At 44.3% G+C, this 17,513-nt stretch overlaps 1 protein-coding gene across 2 annotated transcripts in view; it reads left to right on the top strand.

Annotated features, from left to right (window-relative positions):
* The window catches only part of ADCY8 (adenylate cyclase 8), a 269,745-nt gene that overhangs the window by 242,363 nt on the left and 9,869 nt on the right, over positions 1-17,513 (top strand). For both annotated transcript variants that reach the window (XM_023222984.2, XM_023222991.2), the window contains one exon: positions 12,578-12,724. In XM_023222984.2, coding sequence (XP_023078752.1) covers positions 12,578-12,724 — 147 coding nt within the window. The remainder of the gene's footprint in view (positions 1-12,577; positions 12,725-17,513) is intronic.

Genomic DNA, 17,513 nt, shown 5'->3' with positions numbered 1-17,513 from the left:
TGCAGAATTTCAGTTTTGCGAGATCACAAGAGTTCCAGAGATAGACGGTTGCACAACAATGTGACTATACTTAATGCCACTAAACTGTACACTTAAAAATGGTCAAGATGGCCGGGTGCAGTGGCTCACACCTATAATCCCAGCACTTTGGGAGGCTGAGGCAAGTGGACCACGAGGTCGGGAGTTGAAGATCAGTCTGGCCAAGATGGAGAAACTCTGTCTCTACTAAAAAATACAAAAATTAGCTGAGCGTCAGGGCAGGTACCTGTAATCCCAGCTACTTGGGAGGCTGAGGCAGAAGAATCGCTTGAACCTGGGGGGCAGAGATTGCAATGAGTCGAGATCATGCCACTGCACTCCAGCCTGGATGACAGAGTGAGACTCCATCTCAAAAAAAAAAAAAAAAAAAAAAAAATGTATGTTATATGCATTTTACCACAATTAAAAATAATAACAATAAAATATATGTATGTATATATACATATATATATTTATATGTATACACATATATGTATGCATATATGTGTGATATATGGTGTATATTTATATATATCCATATACATATATGCACATATACATACATATGTGTGTATATATCTTCTTAGCCCACTGCCTAGCATGTAGCAAATGCTCAGAAATACTCTTTTTACTCAAAACTGTTTTTTCTTACTACATTATGAAGGCAGTCTAGAAGTCTGAAATCAAGGTGCTGGGAGTCTCATGCCCTCTCCAGAGGGTCTGGGGGAGAATCCCTCCTTGCCTTTTTCAGCTTCTGTTAGGCCCAGGAGTTGCTTGGTTGTGGCCACTTGGCTCTAATTTCTCTCTCCATCTTCATACAGCCCTTCTTAAAAGGACAAGTATACTCTCCTTTTAAGAACACCAGTCACAGATTTAGGGTTCACCCTAATTCAATATGACCTCATCTTAATTACACCTGCAAAGACTCTATTTCCAATAGTACCATGTTGACATGACTGTTGGGGGGAGCATGAGTGTTGGTGGCAGGAGGCACTAGGCACTATTCAGACCACTAGAAGGAGGAAGGGTCATATGGTGAATGCTGTGAAGGGAAACCCTAGACAGAACCTAATGGTCAAGCTCCATGGGCAATGGTTACTTCCACACAGAATGGGAGCCTCTGGAAGTTTTAAGTGTAACCTAGTCAATTGGCTGCTGATAGAGAGTGGGTAGGAGGATCATGAGACAAAAAGCCAGGCAGGAGACCCTGAAAGAGCCCAGGCAAGACCCTGGCGATGAGGCCTAGGATGGTGGCAGTGGAGATGGAGAGAAGGAGATGAATTACAGACACCTCTAGAATATAGAATCAATAGTTCTTGATAATGGAGCAGATGCAGGAGATGAGAAATGACAAAATCAAATGATTTGGTTCCCCCACCAACCTTCAAGGGAGAGTAACTCAAGAGGGAACCGAAGGTGTCTTTGAAAGCTCTAAGTGGCATTATCATGTGAATGAGCTTGGCCTTACTCTGTGAGACTCCCAAGGGAAGGTTTAGAACCATGGACCAGCCCACAGGGGACACCTTTGGGTTTCGTGTTAGGAGGAGCCTTACAAGGACAGAGTCATCAGGCCATCTCATCCTCCTAACACAGTGAGATCCACAAGGCAGGGACCACATCACCCTTGGTCACCACTGTGCCTGACTGTGGGCCCTGCTCATGAAATGCCTGTGGATGAACTGGAGTAGAGGGCTCCCTTGCTGAGGCATTCAACTTGGGAAACTTAACCCCTTGCTGAGGATTCTACAAAGGCAGTATGGGTTGTCTGAGAGGCAGGGATAATATAGCTCTTCCAGGACTGGATTTTCAGACTGAGCTAAACAGGAAATGAAAAACCCTTAGGACAAAAATTACAAACTCTAAGACCCTGAAACAAATCTGACCAATGAGCCAGTTGGCTTGGACAGTGGTTAGTTGGTTGGTTTACTTATTTAATTTATGAATGTGATGCCTTTATGCATAAAATGGGCTCTTCAGTTTACCTATCTGTACCCTGCCATTTATGTTACATGTAGGGCCCCTAAAAGCATTGAGGTTTGTGATCCTTGCCTTAGGACCATAGTGGGCAGAGCTGGGAGAGAATGATGAGGTCCATTTTTCATCCAAGTCACTGAAGAAAAACCAGTGGAACAAAAGCCAAGGGAATGAGTAATCAGCCACTGGAATAATCAGATCTTGATGTACTCAGGTCTTTGAGAGTCTCTTGGGTGTGGAGACTCCACCCTCCTCAATGGATGGAGTTTCCTGGAGTTGGGCTCAGGCCTGGTTTCCTCAAGGCTCCCTAAAGTCGGTGTCTTTGTTGCAAGAGCTTCTTGATGAAACCATGAAAGCAGAGAGAATATCAGTGTGTATCAACCATGACCACCAGATGGAGAGGATAAAACCCCACATGTAAAATCCAAATAGAAATGAGAAAAAAACAGCTTTTTAATTGAGATAGCGAAACAGTGAGGCACATCGGACCAGTGGAGAAGAGCAAGGACATACTGGGTTTATCCTGAAAGATAGGAAACCAACCAGAGATACATGCTGAGACTCAGGTAATCAGCTGTCATTCAGGCCAAACCCCTGCTGAGCAAAATAAAGGACTGCTTCAGCATTCATTGCATGTATAAGACATCTTGTCAGGATTATTTGAGATTTTATAAATATTTAAACAGTTCACACTGGACTAGGATTAAACACCGATCATGGTTACATTGCCTTAGAGAATTTTCACATTAGGATAAAATATCATTTACTGAACACCTATTCCATGCCAGATACTGAAATAGGCAATTGATGAAAATTATCTTTCATTCTATTTACAACCTTAAGAGTTCCATCAGCCTCATATTATTGATGAGTTAACTGAGGCCCTGGGACGTGAAGGGAATGCCTCACTTTCGTTATGGAAAGCTGCAAGGGGAATCCATTCCCTCAGATTTATTTCTTCCATGCCCCTTTCTCCCTTACAATGCCGCTCCCCATACCAACTCTGGAGTATGGCAAGAGGTGTGTGTGTGTGTGTGTGTGTAGAAAAAGAGAGAAGGACAGAGTCATACAGCATGTAAAAGGGTGACAGGGAAGGGGCAGGACTGTAGTGGCTGGCAAGAACTCCCAATTTCATGCTCTGTTGCCATAAGAGGCAAAGGCATTTTTAGCTTCTCCTCTTGCTACAAACCTGAACTGTAATACAAATTTCTGAACATCTGATGGGGGACATCTGTGAGTTTCACGGGGTCACAATAGCACCCAAAGCACCACCTTTTCCTGCTATGCCAGTGTATCTCCCAAGTCTATCCCTGGGGTGGCAATGCCTTCATGGCCGACCTTCAGCTGACCTAGAAGAGTTGCTTGATGCACAAAGCCTCCAATTGACTTGTTTGCATCAATGTGGGCCTCACACTTTAGAAAATGATTCCACAGAACACAATCAAAAATGAACTGAAGGTACAGCCTCCAGCTGGGAAAGCCAGATGACTTCTTAGGTGTAACTTGTGTGTATGTCCCTGGCCACAGCAGCCAGGGGTATGTTGAGAGCCTTCATTGGCATCACTGCTGCAAGCTCAGACTCTCTTTTCTCTCCCTCCTTGGATTCTAACCCCTTTTAAGGTGTTCCAAGGAAGGCCATGTGACCTAATGGGAAAATCCCAAGCTATTAAGCCAGAAGGACATGTATTCAAATCCCAGCTCTTCCATTTAGCATGTGATTTGGAGAAAGTTAGTTAAGTTCTCTGAGCCTCAGTTTCTTCAGCTGTAATACGATTCTAATTCTTACCCTCCTAGGACCCAGACGTTAATCAGTCAAGGAGGTGGAGGGAAAGAATTCCAGGCAGACAGGCCCAAATGGCCAAAGGCATAAAATAGAGACACTATAGGATATTTGCTGAGAAGGACTAGGGGGACTATAACCACCCAAATATTTTAAGAACAGGCCAGAGCAGAGGTATCCTAAGTACAAAGAGACAAGCCTTGAAGAGCATTGAAGTAGCTTGGATCTGATTCAATGTGTAATAGGAGGTAGGAACTATTATCCCCATTTTCTAGATGAAGAAACTGAAGCTCAGGGAAGGAAAGAAACTTACCCATGGTCACAAAGCTAGCGAGTAGTGAGCTCAAATCCAAACCCAGGTATGTGTAACACCAAAGCCAGTGCTTTCCCCTCCACCTCACTGTAAGTGCATGCAGAGAAGGGGAACTGTGACAAAGGATGACTCAAACCATCCAAACACAGGCAGTGGACAGGGTCTCACACCCAGAAGCCTCCTGTCCAAGGCGGTGTTACCCACACAAACATTCTGGCAGCTTCTGCTATTCTGCTGGGCTTTTGGCTTAGAGTAGCACTCACTTCCCCTGGTCAGGAACATTCTTGCAAATAAAACCAGCTGGAGGTCCAGGCCTGGGTATCTCATTAATGTCAAGCAGGCTAGCTCTGAGTCCCGAGAAACCCGCTGGCTCATCATGGCTTTATGAGGAGTTGTTGAAAAGACACTAGCAAGGGCAGCTGTCCCAGGTGCTGGAGATTCCACACAGCATAAATCCCATCTCCGTCACTAACTAGCTGTGTGACCTATGCCAGGTTACCCAACTCTTTGGAGTCCATTTCCTCATCTGATTAATAGAGGAAATAATACTGACCTTGCTGAATTGGGGTCAGAGCTAAATCGGATAACACATTAAGTCCCCAATGCAGCCCAGTGCAAGGCAACTTCAGTATAGAAAGGCTATGCGTGGGTGGATTCAAAACCCCAGTGCTGGGAGTTTAGTTGTGGTTGCTCCTTTCACTACCTTTATGACCAAGGACAAATGATAATAAACCTTTCTGGACCTTGTTTTCCTTGCGCCCCTTTTGTGCTACAAAGGGATCATAACCATACTCTGCAACTTCATCTGACTCATTACAACATTTACATGTGTTATCATGCCTAAAGCACTTACATGGTGCTTGACATATTTTAAATGCACACTGGTTGTTGGCTATTGTTTTTGATATATGTAAGTCATTGCTATTTTTTCTACTCCTTCCCAGTCACAGCCCCACCCCCTATCCCTTCATTCACCCATTCCTTCCTCAAGTATTTACTGACGGCAAACCATGTGCCAGGTGCTGTTCTAAACACCAGGGTTAAAACAGTGAACAAAATAACAAAGGCCTTGCTGCTGTGAAACATGTATTTTTGTGGGAAGACAGATAGTGAAGCAAGTAAATGAATATATAACATAGTGTCAGAGAGTGATGAATTTGATGAGGATAGAAATAGCTGAATGATGGAATAGAGTGTTGAAAGGGTATTTACACTGGTATCTTAGTTTGTTTGTGCTGTTATAACCAAATACTTGATACTGGGCAATTTTTAAAGAACAGAAACGTATTTCCTCCCAGGTCTGGAGCATGGAAAGTCCAAGATCAAGGTGCCAGCAGGTTTCATGTCTGGTGTGGGTCCTTTTATCTGCTTCCATGATGGCACTTTAAACGCTGTGTCCCCACATGGTGGAAGAGTGGGAAAGAAGGGATCCACTCCCTCATACCCTTTAACAAGGGCCTTAATGCTATTCATGAGAGCTCCACCCTCATCACTTAGTCACCTCCTAAAGGCCTCACTTCTTAATACTATCCCACTGGCAGTGAAGTTTCAACATATGAATTTGGGGGACACATTCAGAAAAGAGCAGGGGTCATGGAAGTTCTGTCTAAGGAGGTGACATTTGATCAGAGACCTGAATGACATGAAAGGATACTAATAAGGTTTGCAAGTCTCAGACATAGTTTCTTCCATGCTGAGAGGTGGCTTAACTTGGTATAAGCAACGCAGGACTTGGAGTTGCCTGAGCAGGTGAAGGACCGGAATATAGTTCCCCAGGCAGACAGGACATCGGTCTTCCTACTGACATATGCGGGTGTGCGACGGAGTGCACGCACATGCTCAAAATCATCTACTAAGTCCAAACCTATACCTTCAACCAACCAGAGGAAGAAAACAATAAACCAATAATAGCTTTTCTATATTCATCAATCCCTCCCCAGTTTTCAAAGTGTTTTTATCTTCTTGAAGCCCAAAATAGCAAGAAAGAGATGGCACACTCAAGGCGGTTGACTGGAGTGAGTTGAGAGAAGGGACTGTCACGGAAGGTGTTTGTAGGTTGGCCAGAGCTCCTCCATGTACCCTTCAAAATCCCTCCACCTCTTCTCCCTGCGCTTCCTGGACAGGCACAGATGAAAAGGCTAATCTACATCAGTTACATCTGTGACCTGCTTGGCCCTCAGGCACCAAGGTGAGGGGTCATCAATGGCTGGCAGTAGGTAAGAGATGAGGGGAAGTGAGGAATGTGAGGTCAAGATATTTATTCCCATGTGATTGCCTGAGGCTGGCTATGTCACTTCACAGAAATTAATATCTCCTCCCAAGGCCACTGCTGTGCTACACCTCCAGTGTCAAACCAACTCACTCATTTTGGGCTCTTGTCATCCCTTTGAGCCTAGCGGGATGACTGCTTTCCTGCCACTAGCCTTGGGTTTCTGGGAGATTTCTTAGGGTTTCCCTACTTCCTGCCCTCATCTTTCTAATTAAGACTTTTATCAGTCAACCCTTCCTGAATCGTCTTGATCTGAATGTGCCCCTTCTCTTCTGCTGGGTCTCTAATTGAAGCAACAGGAATAAGGAGGAGATGAAAATTCCACTGTGCTCAGCAATTGTGGAAAGCTGTGGTGACTCCCAGACTGAAAGGAACTAGGAGAAAAAGCAGTTACTAGAACCAGTGTGAGCAGCCACTGCCAGGCGTGGCACAGAGGAGCAGGCAGACAACTGGAGTGCAGCATCTCAGCACCACCAGAGGCAAAAGCAGAGCAAGAGCTGGCACTGTCATTGATGGCTGAGGGACCGGTTGCCAGAAGTCACCTCACTTGCCCAGAGTCATGTGCCCACAGCTGTGGGGGTCGAGTGCTCCTCTCTTCCCACGTTCCTGCCTTCACTAGCCCAGGAGAAAGTCCCTGTAACACCGTCCACCCTGTGGGGAAATGCCAGGGAGGGAGTTTCTCCCTCTCTTATGGTGCTTTAACCCATCAGACATGGGAAACCCAGGGTCACCGGACCTCGAGACAATCACGGGACCCGGGTGCTAAAGACCCACAAAGACCTTAGTCTGTCTTGTCTCCTCATGGACTTGTTTGTGCCCAAGGTGAACCCACCTTCTCCTCACATATGGCAAGCCACGTAACACAGGTTTCCCTTTCTGCCCCCCAAGAAGGTAGAGACCCACCATTCTCCAGGCTCCCTGCCAGCCATTGAGTAGATAAATGTACTCAGTCTCACTCTGTCTCACGGGAAGGAGCTGAAGTTTCCCATTTGTGCCTCAGATCCAAGACACACTGTCCAATCCATCCTTACCTCAGAGCCTGTGTTGAGGGGGTTGGTCTTCAACTGACTGTCAGGCCCCTGTAGACAGTCTCTCCATCAGTTAGCATCTTATGGAAAGAAGTGGTGAGTCCCAGTCCCAGTCCACCCTATTCCCACTTCTCCAACCTCCAGTAGGATACCAAAGAATCAAGATCTGAACTCAGGTAATATTTCTTCAAGCTTTTTCTTACCCCTCCAATGTGAAACGACTGTCCAATCAGACGGACAAACCTAAACCAGTTTCTAATTCCCATGACACTTATTCCTGCTTGTCATTATTATTATTATTGCTGTTGCTGTTGCTATAATTATAGTTATTATTAGCCGTAGCATGGGCTGTTGTCAGACTGTCTAGGTACAAATTCCAGCTTTACGTCATAACAACTATGGGGCTTGGGTAAAGTATTTAATCTCTGTATCCTTCAGTTTCCCCATAGATGAAATAAGGGTCTTACTTGTATCTGTCTCATGGGGATGTGGTGAACATTAAATGAGATGATGTATGTGCAATCTTTTGCATTGTGCTTGGCACAAAGTAAGTGCTCAAGAAAGTAGCTAATATTATTATCACAATTTTATTATTTAAGCCATCAGAATATTTCAAATGATGGAAAGACTGAGAAATAAAACAAAGGAAAAGGGCATGAGGCTGGTCGCAGTGATTCACGCCTATAATCCCAGCACTTTGGGAGGCCTAGGTGGGTAGATCGCTCGTGGCCAGGAGTTCAAGACCAGCCTGGCCAAGGTGCTGAAACCCCATCTCTACTAAAAATACAAAAATCAGCCAGGTATGGTGGCAGGTGCCTGTAACTCCAGCTACTCAGGGAGCTGAGACATGAGAATCACTTGAACCCAGGAGACAGAGGTTGCAGTGAACCAAGATCCCACTGCTGCACTCCAGCCTGGGCAATAGAGTGAGACTCTGTCTCAAAAAACAAAAATAAAAGAGTGTGAGAGGAGCTGGCATTCATTAGAATATTCAGGGAGACAAACAATTGCTAAGACACCCCTGGCTGCCAGTCATTTTATACCACGGAGGCATTTACATCACAAAGCATAAACCAAAGTGGGAGGGGATCTGGACTGTGTAATTACGCAATGAATTTTAGAGGGTAGGATCTTCTCTTTTTTCTCTATTTTTAAGCAGAAAATAAAAATATAGGCATAATGGGCTGAATTATGTCTCCCCAAAATTTCTATGTTGAAGTCCTAATCCCAAGGATCTCAAAATGTAACTGTATTTAGAGACAGCATCTTTAAAGAGGTAATTAAGTTAAACTGAGGTCCTTGGGGGACCTAACCCAATATGACTGGTGCCCTAATAGAAAGAAGAGACTAGAACCTAAGGGAAGACCATGTGAAGACACAGGGAAGACAGCGTCTACAACCGCGGGAAAAGCCCTCTGACAACACCAACCTGCCAACACCTTGAACTTAGACTTCCAGCCTCTGCAATTGTGAGGAAACTAACATCTGTTGTTTAAGCCACTGAGTCTGTGGTCCTTTATTACAACAGCCCTAACAAACGAATACTATAGGTAATAAACAGAGACTTTCCCACCAAACCACAGTCATTAGGAGGATGCACATTTACTTAAGCAGGATCTCTGACTCCTACTGCAGAGTCAGGTTTCTTCATGGCATCACCACATTGTTCAAAGCCAAGGTAAACAGAAATCACCTTTGAAAGCCATTTACCTTTGCTCTGCTCCTTGACTGCTATCTGCACTCCTTCCACCTACCCAGCCCTATCTAGCACATCAGCTGCCTGTGCTCTTTTGGATAAGGACTAAAGAAGGCATTAGTTTTGATTAATCCACACTTAAAGTTCAAGAACAACTGATGATGAATCAGTGACACCATCTTCCTCTGACCTAGGGCTTGCCATATGGAGGAGGCACACACACATGTGTAGAGCAGGGAAAGGCCTTGGCCGTCCTCTGATCCTCTCTTCCACTACCAGCTGTGTGATCCAAAACAATGACCTAACTCCTCTCTGTCTCATTTCCTGGATCTGTAAAGTGGGAATAATTATCGTATGACTTCATAGAATTATTGTAAGGATTAAATCGTTGAATTCATATGAAAGCAATTTGGAAGGTTTCATGTTTCCTACGAAGGTCAGGAAGTCATTAATCAACCAACAGTTTTGAGTATTTACCTTGGACCAGACTGTCTAGGGTGTGCTTTATATTGTAGGCATCTAAAAACTACGAATCACATGATACATAATTGGAGTGCAAGAAGATGAAGGGCATGTGGTTTTTCCCCTCATGGAATCCACACTTAAAGGAAGAAATGGATGTTAAGACAGTAATGCAGGTGGCAAGGGTTATACTGTAGAATTGTTGAGATCACTGCAAAGCAGCAAGTGCAGCCTCTAAATCCCCTCTGTGACTTATGGAAGTCGTAGTCTCTAAATGATTAGTAGAGGCAGAAAACAAGAGCTAACCTGGTAAAGGAAGCTAACTGCAGGGAAGGAAGAACATTTCTCACCCAGGGACAGACGGCAGGAATAAAAGCATTTGAGTGTGAAATGAACAGGGTTTGTGTCTTTGTTTGGGTTCTTCCAGAAGCAAACCTTGAGACAAGGATTTGAATGCAAGTAATTTACTCAGCGGTGGTCCCAGTAAACCCAACCAGATTGGAAAATGAGAAGGAAGGCAACCGATAAATGATGCATCATCCGATTAGTTACCTCCCTGGGCGACTGGAGCGCGACTGGAGCTTAATCCCACTGGGAAATTCAGGGAAATGGTGTGAGAGCATGCCTCAAAATTATCAGGCCCAAGGGGCGAGGGAGCCGGGACTCTCTAGCAGTTCCCATTGGCATTGGTCAAGTGCTGCTTCCGTGGGGTGTTAATTTCCTGGCACCGCCCAAGTCTGCGTTTCACATGGGCAGAGTGCCCTCTAGTGGCCAGAGAAAAACACCATCTAGTGGCGAAGAAACACAAGGGCTGACACTTGAACCCTGAGTAAGAGGATGCAGACAGCACCTACAGCATCACACACCACATGCACACAGAAGTACAAATGCTTCCGTATTCTGGAGCACATATCCAGCTGCGGAGTTGCAGACAATAAAGCTGAAGTGATAGGTAGAGGCAGGGGCATGCATATATGTCATGCTTCAGTGTGTGAGCTTTATCCTGGGGGCAATGGTGAGGCATTGGAGGGATTTAAGATAGGGAGAGGCATGGTCAATAGTGTATCTTTAATAGATCACTCTGGCTGCTGTGTGAAGGATGCCTTTGAATGGAACAAGACTGGAGTCAGGAAAACCAGTAGGAGGCTCTCATTTTCGTGATCAAGAAGGAAAATGGGAAGAGCCTGATTTTTAAAAACACACACACACAGTGGTAGGAGAAAACATGTTTAGAAGACAAAATCAAACCCAGCAGAACTTGATTTATTGAAGATGGATACAATGGGGAAGGAGTCAGGATGATTCTAAATGTGTCTCATTTTGATGATTTGGCAATGTTGGTGCCACCAAGTGAATTAGAGAGCAATGTAGCAGACACAGGCTTAGTTGGAGAGAAGATGCACTAGGTTTATGGAATTTGTGATTGGAGGAGGGTGAGGGCAACCAAGGATGAGACATGGAAGCTTGAAGCCCCAGAAGGATAACTGACCTTGACATAGGAATTTAGAAACCGTCAGCACATGGGTATTGAAAAGGCTGGGACTGAAAGAGATGGACCAGGCAAGTCTGTAAAATTGAACAATTCAGTTGGCCAAGGACAGAACCATAGCAATCACTAACATGTAAGGCGGAAGAGAAGCAAAAAAAGGCGGCGGGGGGGGGGGCATTCTCAAAGGGGCCAGGCATGAGAAAAGCAAAGGACATCACTAAAGTATAAAAAGTCAAGAGAATCAAGATCTTGGAGTGATCAACAAAAACACCAATCTGCAGGTATCCAGTAGGATGTAAAGTTACATGTGTACATTGATTTTTCCACTTTGACTGGCAGGCTAGACTGTTCTTAGTTCATTTCATTCCAGCTGCATTAAGAGCATGGGAATAGGCAGTGAAGGTAACTAGTTTGAGAAGTTTGGAAACAAGGAGGAGAGAAACTGGTTGATAGCCACAAGTGTCTGCAGGATCCAGGCCACTTTGTTCTTTTTCTTAGAAGAGACGCTTAGAGGATGAGGAGGAGGATCCAGGCCACTTTGTTCTTTTTCTTAGAAGAGATGCTTAGAGGATGAGGAGGAGCAGGGAGAGGAGGCCAGGAGAAAAAAATGAGAAAGAAAAGGATCACTGAAAAAGTAGGTTGCTGAAGAAGTTATAAAATGATCAGGTAAAAGTATTGACCTTCAGCAAGAGAAGGAAAGACAGACACATCATCACCTGGAGTTGAAGTGAAAGAGAAGAAAATGAATAACAGACAAGTCTATGAGGATTGGAACAGAGGTAAGTCACCACCAAGAGCCACCACCATGTTCTCAATGAAGTAGAAAGGTAAGATCATCCACTGAGAGAAACAGAGTAGAGGATTAAGCGGAGATCTGAGGGTTTGGACTAGCCATTGAGGAGAAAAGAAAAGGAAGCTGACCAAGAATGAATGAACTTGCAGTCAGAACCCAGGGCCCAGCTGAGGCTGGAGACCATGAATTTTCAGTCATCACTTTCTATATGGTGATGATGCTGTGGTTGTGGTGCAATGGACTGAATATTCATGATCCTCCAGAATCCATATGGTGAAACCCTAACTCACAAGGTGATGGTATTAGGAGGTGGGAACTTTGGGAGGTGATTAGATCATGAAGGTGAAAACCCTCATGGATGGGATTAGTGCCCTTATTTTAAAAGGCCCCAAAGACTTGTCTTGCTTCTTTCACCACTTGAGGACACAGTGAGAAATCACCATCTCTGAACCAGAAAGTGAGTCCTCACCAGACATCAAATCTGCCAGTACCTTGATCTTGGACTTCTCAGCCTCCAGAACTGTGAGAAATAAATTTCTGTTGTTTATAAGCCACTCAGTCTGAGGTATTTTGTTATAGCAGCCCACGTGGACTAAAACACACAGTGTTGACATAACAATATCCAAGCCTCATTTTCTCTCTCTCTGTGGGTGGGTGCCTGTGCCCCTGTGTACACACGTGTGTGCACAGAAAGCATTATTGCAGAACCAACCTCTGATGACCAATTCTGGGGCCCTCTGTGTGTCTCTGTCCAGGAGCTGTATTCTCAATCCTATGATGCTGTTGGGGTGATGTTTGCCTCCATCCCAGGATTTGCGGACTTTTACTCTCAGACTGAAATGAATAACCAGGGAGTAGAATGCCTGCGCTTGCTGAATGAGATCATTGCTGACTTCGATGAGGTAAATCTAAGCCTGGGACATTTACAATCACAAACGGGCATCATTGTCAAAGCATTGTGTTATTCATTGTAGGAATTACTTTTTTTTTTTTTTTTTTTTTTTTTTTTGCACTCATGGAGTTCCAGCCTGCATTATAACACAAACATGCTTTATCTGATTTAATTATCACAATTATCACCTGAGTTAAATGCTATTGTTTCTCTATTTGGGGGATCAGGAACATAAGGCTCAGGGAGGCTAAGTAACGTAACCCAGTGTCGCACAGCTGGCAGATGGCAAAAGGCAGGACTTGACTAGAAGCCTGTATGAGGCCAGTACTACTCAGGCACTGACACCACAGAGGCTGGACGCTGACTCAGGCATTGCTTCATGTTCTCAAAGTGTCCAAGATAAAACTGTCCATTTGCAGTTGGTCAGAGAACTAATTGCAAGTATAAACATACTACAGATAGCAGTTTCTTCCTCCAGGCTCCATTAGTCTAGTGAACACATTCTGTGAGGGGAAATACTCATGCTATACTTCAGTTCCAGTCATAAACTTGACACAAGTGGGCCTTCTCCTCCCCCATTCCCCATCTTGAAGGACACCAGTGTCCATCCAGTTACTTAAGCCTGAGATGGGAAGCAAGTGATTCATTGAGAAAACGCTATGGAAGAAGCCAAATCCCTGCCCAACCCCAGAGGGAACTCAGGGACACAAATGGTACAACCGTCTCACACTGAGGCAGGGGGCCAGGCTTTTGGATACCCATATTAGTCAGTCATTGCTGGTCATGGGCTGCCCTGGTAGAGGTACCTAGCCTCCCAGGCATTTCTAGCAAGGGAGTTCTCATGAGGCCCGGCAAATTATCCAAAAAAAGATATGGCAATGCATTGTAAGTAGCCAGCACTCATGACATTTTGGAGGATGGCCCCACAAAGGGCTTGGGGTGGGAAACAAGAGTAACTACTGTATCACTCTAAATAGCATCCTCTTCCTCCATCCCTACATTCGATCCAGCTACTGAGTCCAGTGAAGTCTTTCTTTCCATTGTGGATATTTATGGTGCAAAATGTGATGTTTTGACATATGTGTACATCGTGGAATGATTAAATTAAGCTAATTAACATATCCTCACTTCTTACCACTTTTCTGTGACAAAAATATTTAAGATCTACTCTCTTGGCAATTTTCAAGTATGCAATACATTATTATTAACTATAGTCACTATGCTGTGCAATAGATCTCCAGAACATATTTCTCTTGTCTAACTAAAACTTTATACCCTTTAACTAACATCTCCCTGTTCCCACTCCACCCCGCAGGTTCTGATAACTGCCATTCCACTCTTTGCTTCTGAGTTTGACGTTTTTAGATTCCACGTATGAGTGATATCATATGTATTTGTTTTTCTGTACCTGGCATATTTCATTTAGCATCGTATCCTCCAGGCCCATCCATGTTGTTGTTTCAAATAACAGATCTTCCTTCTTTTTGTGGCTGAATAGTATTCCACTGTGTGTATGTATATGTGTATGTGTATGTGTGTGGTGTGTGTGTGTGTGTGTGCATGCGCATGTGTGTATCCATTCATTTCTCAATGGATGTTTAGGCTGATTCCATAGTTTGCCTGTTGTGAATATGCTGAGATGAACATGGGTGTGCAGACATCTCATCAACTTTCTTAATAGCTCTTACACCTGCCTTTTTCTCACCATCAATGCTGCTTTTATTTTGCTTCAGGCCATATCATTTCTCTCCTAGACAACTCCAGTCAACTCCTATCTGCTCTCCCTGCCTGCATCTCACCATTAGCAACCACCAAAGGCAGGAGTATTTTGTCACATCCCTTTGAAGCCTAAACCCTTCTGTGGCTCCCCTTCATCAACTATAGCAGGTCACTGGGGGCCTTGCACTTACTGCCCCTGCCTCCTCTCCAGCCTTACCTCTCACTGCATGCCACCTGGCCAGCACCACCTGACTACTTACAAGCCAAAAAGCCCACCTGGCTCTCACACACTGTGTTTTCTGCATGGAGGCCATGCCATCCTCGCCGTTACCCCATTCTCTCTCCCTTGACTCCATGACCAGCTGAAAAGTTAACATTCATTTAACAGTGAATTCAAACATTACTTCTACTTTTGAAGGCCTCTATCCAGGTAAATGTTGTCACTCCTTTTTTAGTGAAAAACTTATACTCTTAGAAACCTCCTATCATAGAGGCTGAAACCCTTCAGTACCACCCTGTTTACCATCCACTAGCCACTTAGTTCTAGGGTAGAAGCCCATGTTACTAATCTCTATAGGTTTTTACAAGTGTTGCCAGAAATGCAAAGCATTTTCAATATATATCATTTAATAGTTATTTACCTCTCACACAAACCCTTAGGCTAGGAATTATTAGCCTTCATTTTAAAAATAAGCAAAGCTAAGACTTAGAAACACCAAAAATGAGCAGGGTCACATACCACTAAGTGGCAAAGCCAAGATTTGAATGCCAGTCTCCCATACTGCTTTGATTTGTAATCATTTGTGTTGGTGTTGCACTGTTTCTCACTTACGTGGCATTTCATGGTAACGATTTTAAAGTCATAACCCCAAATACGGTTATCGTAGTTGCCCTGGGATGGTTGTGGGGGGTCAAGATGGATAAGACATGATCGCTTCTTGCCTCCCAAGGCTTCACCATCCAGTGGGAGGCAGGGTGACTATGAGCTGCCCTAACACAAGAAGTCACTGGTAAGTGTACTAGTACAGAGGGCCTTGCAAGGTGAGGAGGGGAAGGCAATTTTGTGACAATAGCACCTTTACCTCCTATCCTCTATGCTAGGCCATAGGCTCACTAAGATAGAAACCATATTCTTGTATCTTGTTATGTCTCCAGGGCCCAACTCTGTGTCTAGCACATAAGAGATGAACATGGCAGATACTTGCTAAGTACTTGCTAAAAGAATTAATTCATTAATGGGAGGACAGAAACAAGCTGGCAGATAGTAAGGTGAAGATAGGTTAATGCAATTCAAAACATACTTCCAATTATTTTAAATTACCCTATTAAAAATATCTGACTAAAGGTTAAGACGTCAGGCTTTGTTGTATTTTAAATTTTACAGCAGGGGTGTCCAGTGTCGTGGCTTCCTTGGGCCACACTGAAAGAAGAATTGTCTTGGGCTACATATAAAATACACTAACACTAAGGATAGGTGATGGGTTTTTAAAAATTTGCCACAAGAAACCTCATAATGTTTGAAGACAGTTTACAAATTTGTGTTGGGCCACATTCAAAGCTGCCCTGGGCCACAGGCGGCCAGTGGGCCTCAGGTTGGACAAGCTTGCTTTATAGTAACTCATCTTCCAAAAGTGCTCCTTCTCATATTTTAAACTTGTAACGAATAAAGTACGTTTGAATTACATTTGCATCTCGGTGAACCAAATTGTAGACACCCTAGACTTGGAAAGCAGAGAAAGAGGGCAGTGCCCCTAGTGGTTGAAATTGGTGTTTGCAGAGGGAAGTTGGAGAAAAGGGGATTAGATTAGTCTAGGAGGCTGGGTTCTTTAGAACATGGGCGTTCGACCAGGAGGAAAAGTATGAACAAGAGGAGGAAGAGGAGAAGTAGATGGGGAGGAGGGGAGACAGGAGAGAGAAGAGAGGCAGCGATGAAGAGAAGGATGAAAAGAGGAGGAAAGGGGAGGAGGTGGAAGAGAAAGGGTAGGGCGGGGGGAAGGTAGGGGAGAATATAGTCAACAGGAAAAATAAAAACACAGCCTGAATTGCCAGCCCAAACACTCTCCGCTTTGCCTGTGTGGGTGCTTGGGTCACTCAGGCAGGCCTTTTTTTTTTTTTTTTTACGTCAAGAGAGGACCTCTAGATTCTGCTGGCTGAGTTCCAGCCAGACGCCTGCTGTTCACTTTAATACTGATGCTTCTCTTCTCGCTGATATAATTACCACAGGAATCTGAGATCATGCAAAATTCTTTCCTGGTTCAGAGAAAAGCTGAACTTTTCACAGATCACACTCTCCAAGACTGTGTTTGCAATAACCCAACTCAAGTGCTCCTCACCCCACCACCCCTACCTCAACAAAGGGTTGAAGAGCCCTCTCACATCTAACTTCTCCATTTGCTCTAGTGAACAAATGGGCTGATCAGGGACCACGCTATGCCTGCAGACACTTTTAGCTATAGAGTAAATAAATCTGCTGCGTGGATATTAAATGAGATAATGAAGTTCCTTTCTGCCTCCAAATTATCTTCTGAGGGGGAGGCTTACCAGAGCCTGAAGCTGGCTCTTGGCCAAGTGGTTCTGAAGAGAAGAGAAGGAAAAGTACCTGCTCTCCACAGGACCATATCAGATCAGTCCACCGCCAGCAGAAAGCTGGGGGAAAGTAGTTACAGGGAGGCAGAGGGAGGGAGGTGAGCAACTGAAGATGTTCCAGGATTTTAAAGCTGAAACATTAGCAGCTGAAGGGCTGCCAAAACACCAAATATGTTTGGTTAGTGTCTGAAAGCAAAGATCAGTGATGATCCAAGGCTGAAGACCTGTATACCCTGGGCACAACTGGCAGAATCTCTGTGAGAGCAGAAGAGGGTCTTCACTTTAGTTCAAGAAACAAAAATAATAAACAAAGGCTGCCCCTGCTGTAAATCAGGCTACACACACCCCCCCCCCCCCCCACCGCCCCCCAAAGCAAAGCACCTTCCTGTGTTCTCCATGTTCCCAGAAGAGTTTTTCTCAAGGAGGAATTTTCCAAGTTTCTTAGCCCCTGATTAATTTTTTTTTTTTTTTTTTTTTTTTTTTTTTTTTTTTTT

The sequence above is a fragment of the Piliocolobus tephrosceles genome, chromosome 7 (genome assembly GCF_002776525.5).
Source record: "Piliocolobus tephrosceles isolate RC106 chromosome 7, ASM277652v3, whole genome shotgun sequence".
In the NCBI taxonomy this organism is placed as follows: domain Eukaryota; kingdom Metazoa; phylum Chordata; class Mammalia; order Primates; family Cercopithecidae; genus Piliocolobus; species Piliocolobus tephrosceles.
This window is presented reverse-complemented; position numbering and strand designations above follow the sequence as displayed.